Below are 12245 nucleotides of genomic sequence, written 5' to 3'. Positions count from 1 at the left end.
TACGTAATGCCATTATTCCGATTCATGAAAACAAATTTGAGTTGGTCGCTTCGGATCGACACGTCATGACTCGCACACATTTTCGACCTCTGTAAGCGGATTGGTAAAATTCGGAACGTTACGATATTATATTTGGTCATTTTTGGTCTGCACGAGGCGATCGGATTGAGTCGAAAACGTGAGTTAATCGACCTCAAGACGAGTAGGTTGACATCACGACAATAATAATATAATTATATATTAACCAAACGCGTTTTCACAATCATTATCGGCTAATAGATCTGGTCGGTCGGTCACCGGCGTGTTGGAAATAGAACACGTCCTGACATAATAAATTCGTATAATATGGGTAGGCACCACACATGAAAGAAGTTAGATCATCCCAACCACATCTCAACGTACACGATACATCGTTTTATCGTTAGTATAGTCGCGACGTTTAAGTACACGGCGGCGGCGACTACCCCGCCCGTCGCTCCTCGCCGTAATCGCGCCGCCTTACCAGATCAGCGCACGCACGCACACAAGTAACGTAACGTACGGTCGCATACCACGGACCGCGCAGTCGAGCAGTGGCCAGTGATTACTCAGACCGCCGTCGCGCCTTGTACACGTCGTCACTCGTCACTCATCGTCACCAGCAGTACGGAGGTGCGCCTCATTTCCGCCTAGTCGTCACTTGCTCGCCACAGACGCTCGCCAATTGCGGTACTTACTACAACGGTCTTTACTTTGTCTCGACGTTAAGAGTACGATTAGCGAAAATCGTTATGCCGTTCGGGCTCTCGTCGTGAACCGTAAGCGCCGCGTCACCATTAACGTTGTTACCGAAGTAGCCAGTCGCTTTCGACCGCAGAAATCCGTGTTGGACATCCTCCACCCGCCCTCGCGTCGCCAGTTTGTGCCGGAAAATGTCTAAGGTCTCCAACTACGTCAAGGCGCTCAACGGAAGCGCAAACGTTGCTTCCGCAGACGACGAGCTCAAGGAACAATTTTCCAAGGTAACACTTACAAACCGACCTGTACCTACCTACCTACATATTATTATCTACCTACTTACTTACGGGTCCGATGACCGTAAATCGCATTTGATTTGATATTATTCGTGTTGTTCTTAACTGGCTTTTCTCTCAACGATAATCCAAGCAATTGATTTTCTCATTCGCTGTCATACTTCCAATGATTTTCGCGCGGGGGGTAGAGATTTTAAAATTTGTCATAGCCTTTTATAGGTATCACCCATCTCCAACAATAACAGCGTAATAATAATAATAATAATGTATTATTACTACTTGCTTTTGGTCTATGATTATTTTAATCATTACGTATTAAAATTATTGATTATTACTACATAATTATAAATTTGTATAACATTATATTATTATCATTTCATAGGCTCAATACATTTTCTTTGGTGCCTTACTATCTAATACTATCAAAACTGAAAAGTAATAAATAATAATACGGTTTTATTTCACATTATAATATTATGCTCAGTAGTCGGTACACTGGAAGGTGTTATTAGTTAATAATACGCTGATAAGTATTTTTTGTATTTCTGATAAGGAATAAGAACATTTTATAAATCGATAACATTCTGATTAATATAATATTATATAAGTTACCAGTGTTTCTTAAAATTATTACTGTTGTAACCCCCAAATTGATATTGAATTTTTTAGGAACTCCTAAATACATATTACACACAATATTATATTATAATATAGCGTAATATAGGTACTATCTATATGTATAGATTACCACTAAGTATAAAATATAATATGCAACCACAAACATTCATAATTATGTATTATGATGTCAGAGTTGATATGAATACATGGTGATAATTATTTTATAATCTAAAATGTCCAATTGTGATAAATTATCAAACTAGGTAATTGTAACTACATTATAATTGCATATAATTATAAATTAATCTTATTTAAAATTAGGTACATTACTTGGGATGGATGGGTATTCATATTTTAATTGTATAAATCTTAAACCGAGCTATAAACTGATAAAATAAAGTTTTTTTTAGAATAATAATTTATAAATATTGTATTCAAATGTTCACTGTACAGATACCATAATGAAATATATTATCTTTCTTCTGAATGAGTCAATAAATAATACATCAACACAAATCTATAATAAGTAGTCGTTAACGCCTACAATTTATGAGCCAAATATAAAATATTAATGTATAAAAATTAGTAATAGTTAGGGATTGGATTTTTATTCAAAATGAAATTTTTAGTGGTGATCTAAAACAATGGTACTTGTATAAAATTTAATTCATACAACCGTTGATTATAAATACGATAAACACTGTAGATTACTCACTGGCCAGTTGTTTGGTAGTGTACAATATTACTCCCGATAGATGGGACAGTCTAATAAAAATCATGTTATTTTATTATTATTCATTGATTAGTAAAACTAATATACATTTATACCTACAGGAATACATTTCATAATGTAAATGTCAGTAAAAAAAAAAAATGTATGAATACACACACCATAATTATACACATATAGCATAACCTCGAAGTAGTAGACAATCACGGGACCATTAAAATTGTCCACTATTGAGAAAAATGAATAAAAATAAAAATTTGAGTTGTACTTACTTAAAAAAAAATATTTTATTAAAAATATGTTTGGTAGGTTAGGTTATCATTAGGTATATTGTAAGTAGGTACTAACAGTAGATACAGTAAATACATTGTACATATTAATTTATAAATGTTGTTGTTATGTTTTTTGTTATAATGAAAAAAATGTTTCCAATATTTTGTACTTGATGTGTCTATTTGAATTGATCAATTACAATTTATTTCCAAACTTAATAATTTTATTCTCATGTAATATTTTTTCACCGAGTCATAATGTGCATTGTAATGGACATCCCTCCCATTTTGGTCAAAATGGGTAAAAGTGCCCCCAACTTTTTTTATTGGATTTACAATGTCCTACAAATGAGGTTTCTTGATTTGAATATTTTTTTTTTGACTTTTTCATAATTTGGGACTGAAAGGGTTAATAGGAAATGCATAATGTCTATTTTTGTCATTATCTATCGTTCTTTAGTATTGTACATAGGTACTTAATCGTATTCATTAAACTATAAAGATAAATGTCTTTATTAGTAATATAAAAATAGCATATAAGACATACCTGTGTACAAGTAGTGTATAAGTAGATTTTTGTTTCCCGGTATATTTCTCGAATCGTCGGACTACTAAAAGTTATCCCTATATGTTATTGAGAGGGGTCCGCTTTTTAGTGGTGTGCAATTCAATGATTCCAATGGGGTCATGTTGAGACCGGAAAATTTGTGTGTAATTGAGAGGTACCCGCTCATTAAAAGTGTTCATGGGTAGTTTCAATGTATTACCTACATATTAAAATCTTTTGTTTTATTTTATAAAAAAGACCAATATCAAATAGCAAGAAGTAAGATTAACAAGGACTTAAATAAAAAAAGTTTATTTCATATAATAGGTACATTTCTAACTACTCTATACTCCTTAGTAAATATTTAAATATTTTAGGTGGTGCCTTATTAAGGTTTCTGACAAATATTATAAATTATGTTTATATATGTTATCCATACCTATTTTTTGTTTCCCATTTTTGAATTGAGATGCTGTGGTAATTCTTTTTCAGTATTTCCACAGGGTGTGGTATATATTTAACCTAACCAATGCTATAAATTGATTGTATTAATTAAAGTCAAATAAATAAGAATAAAGGTAGTAATATTATGGAGTAAAAATTTTTTTCTATTAAAAGTTTTTATGAAATGTAATATGTAAATAATTTTAAATGTAGCTAAGGAATAGCAAAAGTTTGAGAAATTTATTTTAATCAAGACAATTGAATAATATTTATTCAGTATGATATACTACTGAATATAGTAGTATGACTTAAGTGTAAAATATTAGAATTCAAAAACATTTATTACTCATCATCAGGTTATCACCTATTTATGTATAATGCATGTAGATGCGGTAATTTGAAAAATAACGCCAAAGTAATTACTAAGTATTTAAATTTTAAAAGGCTATAGATTTCTATAGTATAACACCTAATTAAAATACAAAAATCACTTAACAAAAGATTAATTTAGTTCTCACCTGTGGAAGTTGTTGGACATAACTATAAATAATTTTAATTAAAATAAAAAAAAACAGAAATACCTTACTAAATAGGTATATTGAATATTGATAGTTAAAATATATTATAATCAAGTCAATTATAAAAAACAAATATTCAATTTGATTTTTACAAATGTAAATATAAATTCCTAAATAATATTATTTTATAGTTTTTTATTTTATTACTTTTAACAGCTTTAAAATGTTAGAAAGTGAGTGTTTTTTGTAGGTATATTATATATTTGTATTTAGTTATTATAATATATAGGTACCATCTTAATCAAAGTAAAAAGTAGATACATTGTGGATTTTCCCACCTAGATTTTTAGGGGCAGGTTACTTAATAGATTATGTATGTATTTTACAAATATTGAGTTAAATGCCAGTTTTGTATTTTTCATTTATTATACTTTTATTATTTGTTAGTCTATTTGATTTGGCATAAAACATATCCACCTTTATAGTTTTTTTGACAAGGAATGCAATGAAATAATAATTTAAAAGTATTATTCGCTTATTATACAAATAAAAGTTACTTTTATGTTAATATTTAGCAATATAAATTGTTAATACTTTTATGTATTAAAGATAAATGTTGTAAGCAAATTTTACGACATTATTGCTTAATAATAATAATTCTTGTTATTTTATGTTTCTGTGCAATACAGTTTTATAGGACATGAATTTACTTAAAACTATACCAATGTGTATAATATTATAAATTTATTTAATAATAAAAAATAAGGCTTGGGGCTATATCACCCAGATCATCCCTGTAAATACACTACTGTAAACTATGTAAATAATGAATCATAAAATATAAATTCATTTTCATACTTTCATATTATTAAAATAATTTGAATTGTAACAAAAAATGTATTTAAATCTTGGTTTAAAAAAAAAAAAAATTGTAGTCATTCTATGGTATACAGTGCAAGTATTAAAATAAGATAAGATAAGTAAAAAAACTTTTCAATTTCCTACAATAATATGCTATTTAAATTTTTTTATGTCTTATACCTTATTATTTTTCTTTTGTTGTATAATTTTTTTAATTTAATATTAACATAAAACATCAATTTATATTAAATATTTTTTTTATATTTATTTTAGATTGATAAAAATGGAGATGGAACTATTGATCTTTCAGAACTACAAGAGGCTCTAGATTTATGTGGTTTTAAGTTACCTGCATGGAAAGTTCGTAAAATGATTGAAGATTATGATGGTAAAAGAACTGAAACAAAAGGAAAACTTGTTTTTTCAGAATTTAAAAAGGTTGAGTAATTTACTTACTAATTTAATAGCTATTTAATAGCTTAACATACTAAAAGTTATTAACATTTAACATCTAAATACTTTTTAGTTATGCTCAGACTTAAAAGCAGGAGAAGTTGCTAGCTCATTTAAGCAAGTTGTTTCTAAAAAAGAAAACTTAGAAACTTTAGGTGGTATGTCTGATGCATCAAGTGAAGGAACAACACATTCTGTGCGATTAGAAGAACAGCTTGCATTTTCCGATTGGATCAATAGTAACTTGAGTAATGATCCTGACCTAAAGCATTTACTTCCAATAGAATGTGAAGGGAAAAATTTGTATGAAAAGGTCATAGATGGAATATTGCTTTGGTAAACAGATATTTATTTTAGATTTAAAGCTAACAATTTTTATATTATTTATGATAATAATTTTGTTGATAATAATATTTTTATTTTTTAGCAAAGTTATTAATCATTCTTGTCCTGATACAATTGACGAAAGGGCAATTAATAAACAAACAAACAAAAGTAACCTTACTGTTTACAAAAAATTAGAAAATTTAACATTAGCTCTAGTTTCCAGTCAATCTATTGGTTGTAATATTGTGAATATTGATGCTCATGATCTTGCTAAAGGAAAACCTCATTTAGTCCTTGGTTTACTCTGGCAAATTATAAGGGTAAATATATTTCTGGCAATAAAACAATTATATCAAATTTTATTTAATAATTTTATTCAAATTATTTAGATAGGATTGTTTAATCAAATAACTCTTGAAAACTGTCCTGGATTAGCAACATTGTTACATGATGGAGAAAAAATTGAAGAACTTATAAAATTATCACCAGAAGCAATACTTCTTAGATGGGTCAACTATCACTTGAACCGTGCTGGAGTTTCAAGGTATAATATAATATTTATAAAATTTGATAAAATTAGATAATTGCAAAATATTTTGTTTATAATTCCAGACAATGCCATAATTTCCAAAATGATATAACTGATTCAGAAATATACACATATCTTATGAAACAAATTGCACCACTTGATTCTGATGTTGATATGTCTGCATTAATGGTGATTACTAATCATGAATATGATTGTTACATTTATTACATTTACATGTCCACAATATCGGTGTACATGTAGTCTTAATTTTTAACAATGTTTTATAGTTGATTAATTAACCAACATTTTCATTGAGTATTTATATCTTTGGATAAACATAATTAAATTGAATTTATTGTTTTAAAGGAACCGGATTTGAACAAAAGAGCAGATATAATGTTGCAACAAGCAGCTAAGTTAGGGTGTCGTAGTTTTGTTACACCCGTCGATGTCGTGAATGGTGTATACAAATTAAATCTTGCATTTGTTGCTAACTTGTTTAACAATCACCCAGGATTAGACAAACCTGAAGGAGAAATAGCAGGATTAGAATCAATTGAAGAAACAAGAGAAGAAAAAAGTCAGTTTTTAAATTTTTTATAAGATTTATAATTAACTGGTTTATATTAACTATTTATTAGTCTTTCTATTTCGTATTAGTATTATTTAATAATTTCTCTATTTTTTTTTGTAGCTTATAGAAATTGGATGAATTCTATGGGTGTTGCACCTCATGTTAATTGGCTTTATTCAGATTTAGCAGATGGTCTCATCATTTTTCAATTGTATGATATTATTAAACCAGGAATTGTTAATTGGTCTAAAGTACACAGGTAAAAAATATAATTTTAATTTAGCTTGTAATCTTAATATAAAATCAATAATTTTGTTATATATTTCAAATTCATTTAACAAGATGTTAACACACTATTATTACTACTCTCTGTGACTCAGTGACTCATGCGTACCATTGTAAATTTACATTGTGTTAAATCATTCTTGTTCTATTAGGTTTAATACTAGAGTGAATTGATTTATTATCCAACGCAAATTTAAGTTTACGTATGTTAATTGACTATATCAATTTTTATGCAAGTGAATGTAAAATATTACTTTTAAAAATGTTAAATATCTTCACATTTTTTTTTTTTCATATTTTTGTATCGAAACGACCCCAAAGTCTTCATCAACGTCTTTTCACTTTGGGATGGGTAGAGTGCATGTAGCTCTTGTACTCCCTTCTCTAAGAAGAGAATATACATGTGTGTGGACATCACTCCCAGTGGAGTGGGTCCGGTGGGGGGCAGTATAGGCAACCAGAACGACGGCAGGGGAGAGATTACAGAAAACTGTAGAATATTTTTTTTGCACTGAGCCGGGGGTTGAACTGGTGACTGCGTGCGTCGTGACCAACTTGTGTGACCACTGCACCACACTGCCCCTAAAATATCCTAATAAAACTAATCTACAAAAACATAGAAAATGTTCTTAACTAAAGTTATGATAATAGATCAATTCAATTTAATATTATAGCTAACAATACAAAATTGGTTCTGCTGAACACAAATTTTGTATGCTGTGAATGTACAGACAGATAAAAAACTAGTAGTGAATCAAAATCCTATTAATTAATTTTTTTATAATTGTAATATAACTAATTCTAACATTGAAATTTTTATATTGTAGAAAATTTTCTAAGCTGCGAAAATTTATGGAAAAATTGGAAAATTGCAACTATGCTGTTGAGTTGGGTCGGCAATTAAAGTTTTCGTTAGTTGGTATTGCTGGACAAGACTTAAATGATGGAAATGCAACTCTTACATTAGGTTAGCAAAAGCATCAAATTATTTTTGGTTCAGTGTTAAATATTAAATTAAATAGTGTCAGTTATTAACATTATGATATATTATATATTTGTGCTATCATACCATAATTTTATTATTTAGGGTATTAATATTGTAATATACAAATAAGCCATTATATTTTTTATATTAGACGACATGTGGTTAATTACATTCCACTGCTGTGTCATGCATTATGCGGAATGCAAATGGACACAGTGAATCTTATCTGTCAAATCCCATATAAATATATAAATGATATCTGTTAACAATCGTAAATTCGTTACCAAAAGTGTTAACTGTTTTTGATTTTTCTTGTACTAATATTTTTAATTATCTAATACTAATTTTAACTCTAGTATAAGTATAAGCTAATTATTTAATAATTTTATCGGTTTTTTTATTACAGCTTTAATTTGGCAACTAATGCGTGCATATACTTTATCGGTCTTAACTCAACTTGCTAAAACTGGAAGTCCTATAATTGAAAAAGAAATTGTTACCTGGGTTAATAATAAGTTACAAAATGCCAATAAATCTTCGACACTGAGAGGATTCCAAGATCATGCATTATCTGATGGCCGAATTGTTATTGATTTAATTGATGCTATTAAACCAGGAACCATTAATTATGATGTAGTTAAAGATGGCGGTGATGCTGAGGTAATATTATTAATAAAATTAACTATCAAAAATTGCATTTTGAACATTTCTATATTCAACTAGTAACTAAATTGAATTATTATTTTAGGATAATTTAGCAAATGCTAAGTATGCAATATCAATGGCCAGAAAGACTGGTGCTAGAGTATATGCTTTGCCAGAAGATATTACTGAAGTAAAACCAAAAATGGTAATGACACTCTTTGCGTGTCTCATGGCTATAGATTATGTTCCTTACATGGCTGTTGCTGGAAAATCAGACTCGTAACCAAATTATGTATTATTATTTAAAATGTTCATTTCTAGTATAAAACAATAATATTTGTATAAATTATTTTATATGGAACAATTAATTTTGAATTTTTGGAAATTAGCAGCATTTAAACATTTCATGTTGGCTGTGGATAAGTTTCATAAACAATAACATTTTGTTACTATACATTTTTATAAAAACATTTGAATTTATGTCATAGGTATTAAGTAACTTAAGATTAATTTTTATTTTCTGAATATTTAATTTAACATATTTAGTATATTCAAAAAAAATTATAACTATCACTTGGCAAAATTTGTTACCAATTTTATTATTTTCTCATAAAATTCTAACTTTTATTCTTCAATCTTTCTTATTTCGGCTATTAAATATTAATAATAATAATAATTAAAAATGGAATTAGTTGTAGAAGACTGACTTACCAATTGATATTGATAAATTTGATTAACGTTCATAATATTATTATTTTTATGGGTAGTTAATTATTACTTCAAAGTTAAAAATTTAAATATTATTTTCTTTATATTACATATTTATATTGTAGTATTTTATTACAACTAAAAATTATTATTTTTATCTTATTTCATATATTTTTATAATATTTCATAGTTTATTAGTTATTAGTTTATTACTAACAAAAAATGTGTACTTAAAATATTTAGGTTATTTTTAATTTTTTTTTTTGGTATTTTATTGTTTATACGTATTTTTAAATTTAATTAAATTTAAATTATTTATTTATTTATTATTGTGATTACTTTAATAAAATTATATTCAGAACATTTTATTTTATATCCAGTATCTAAATTTATAGCTTTTAATTGGTCACTTTATCATGACTGATATTACTTTGCCGAATTTAAATTCTTATTCTTGCATTCAGTGGCTGTTCAATTATAACATATTATACATTTTTCTTACCAAATGTTCACCCTATATGTTATATAATATGTATGTAATAATTAGTATTTATATACTAGACAAATTTAAACTAACATTGGAATTTATAGAATTCTTACCAATATTATATGTATCCCAAAATGTAACTTGTAATCATATCCATGTATTTTTTCTTGGCCTTATTAACTATTAAACCCATGTTTTGACTTTGAATATTTTCTTCGCATTAGTTTTTATTTCATTAATAGAAATGTTCCTAAAATGGCTATGTCATCTGTGTATGCTAGTATTTATCTCAACTAATTCAATTTATCGTATTTCTTGTGTGCCACTTATAATTTTTCCAAGGAAAGATTAAACAGCATCGGAGATAGTGCTTCTCCCTGCCTTAAGCTGGTTTTACATTAAAATGCTTTAGAGGTCTCCCCCATGAAACGCACTTAGAAGTATGTCTGTTGGTTGCAAATATCAACTAGTCTCACCAGTTTTCATGGTGTCCCGAAATATCTTAGTGCTATCCAGAGCTGTTCACTATCAATACTGTCGTATGCTAGCTTGAAGTCTACAGAAAGAATGTGAAGGTCTTTATTACATTCATAGAATTTATCCATTAGTAGTTTTTTGATAAGATATAATTCGTTGTAGACTTTTCTCTTTTGAATCCAGTTAGATACCCTGTTAAGATGTCTTCTGCATATGCTTCTAATATTTTTAGCAATGTCATCGAAGAAATGTTGTAAGCTGCATCTAACAGGGAAATCCCACGATAGTTTAATACCATCCTAATGTCTCCTTTCTTGAATATTAAACAAATTATTCCTGTTTTCCAATCAGTTATGAAACTGTTCCTTATGCCATATTTATCAAATTAGGGATTTTAATTCTATAAATATATATTTTCTTGCTGTCTTGAATAATTCCGAGTTTATATCATCTTCTCCTGGAGTTTTATTATTTTTAAGATTTGCGATAATATTATCTATCTTTGTAAGATCAGGTTCCTTGCATTCTGGTTCAGCCGTTTTATAGATCAGTTTTTTATATTTTGGTTTAAGTGCTGTTATTGTTTGACTCTTAGTAAGTAGCGTATTAAAATGTTTTCTAAAATGTTGTTCTATATCTCTTGGTTCCAGAAGGAGATCATTTAGATTATTTTTCAAGAAGAACGTTTGTAGTTTAAAATCTTGTCTAAGTATGTGCAGTGTTGGAAAAACTTCCATGGATTTTTCCCATTTTCTTAAATTTCTTCGAGTATTTTTTTCTCATAATATAGTCTTTTTTGTCTCCTAATTGTATTGTTTGATAGCTCCTTAAAATGCTTGTATCTCCCTTGATTTTCTTGTGATGGATTGTGTATTATTTGCATGCGAGTCTCTTTACTGCTTCCATATACTCATTATTGAACCAGTGATATATTTCTCATTGCGATTGGATTTCACATTGAGATCTTTTGCAGTAGAGGTAATAACGTTTATTTTAGATATTTGTCCATTTAGCTTCGTAAATAGAAATTTTGTTTTATATTTTTTCATTTTTTCGGAGTTCTTCAGTAATTTTTGTCCTATATTGTGCCATTTCCAAAGTGATTTTAAGTCTGTTTAGTGCAGGGATGGTAAACCAACGTGTCAAATAAAAATTTGGTTGGATTTTATCGAATCTAATAAAAATGGACGCTGCCATTTGAACGCGATATAATTTAGATGCGGCTTTCTAGGCTTGGGTACATCTGGACGTGAAAAAATAACATAAATAATAATATATTTATTGTATGCAATTTTATATTATGGTATACATTTTATTCAAATATGGCTTCAAATATGCTAATATATAATAGATATAAAAATCAATATGTTAATAATTACATTCATTACAAATTATAATACATACAATACGATTAGAAATTTAATAGTTATAAAGTTACTGTACATTTAAATATAGCGTCAAATATGTTAATAATAATGTTATGAAATTGTATTTAATGATTTTTTTTAAAATTGATATCAAACGTCTATTAGTCTTACTATTTGTTTATATATATATATCTATTTTAAGGCCACCCAATTTTATTCACCACAGTATATACCTACATTGTATATCATTAAACTTTTATACGATACTAGGAATTATCTGACGTTATCGATAAACGACGTAGCGACAATTTTATTTGACCATCCGAGTTTGTGGTATTTTATAACGTGTCTTCAAAAAGCATAGTCAGGTAGGCTTTTATTATAATCAATTAGTGGTAGGAAATA

The 12245-nt window shown here is 28.0% G+C and overlaps 1 protein-coding gene across 1 annotated transcript; it reads left to right on the top strand.

Annotated features, from left to right (window-relative positions):
- Positions 1-547: 547 nt before the first annotated feature.
- Positions 548-10205, top strand: Fim (plastin-2 fimbrin). Its single transcript, XM_089216220.1, has 11 exons — positions 548-1001; positions 5277-5441; positions 5530-5792; positions 5884-6103; positions 6173-6327; positions 6396-6501; positions 6679-6892; positions 7007-7145; positions 7999-8138; positions 8563-8816; positions 8905-10205. The coding sequence occupies exons 1-11, from the start codon at positions 912-914 to the stop codon at positions 9082-9084; spliced, it is 1926 nt and encodes a 641-aa protein (XP_089072346.1). The 5' UTR covers positions 548-911; the 3' UTR covers positions 9085-10205.
- The last annotated feature ends 2040 nt before the right edge of the window (positions 10206-12245 follow it).

This window comes from Diuraphis noxia, unplaced genomic scaffold, assembly GCF_037042655.1.
Source record: "Diuraphis noxia isolate RWA-SAM2 unplaced genomic scaffold, SU_Dnox_SAM2 contig0001, whole genome shotgun sequence".
Classification (NCBI taxonomy): domain Eukaryota; kingdom Metazoa; phylum Arthropoda; class Insecta; order Hemiptera; family Aphididae; genus Diuraphis; species Diuraphis noxia.
This window is presented reverse-complemented; position numbering and strand designations above follow the sequence as displayed.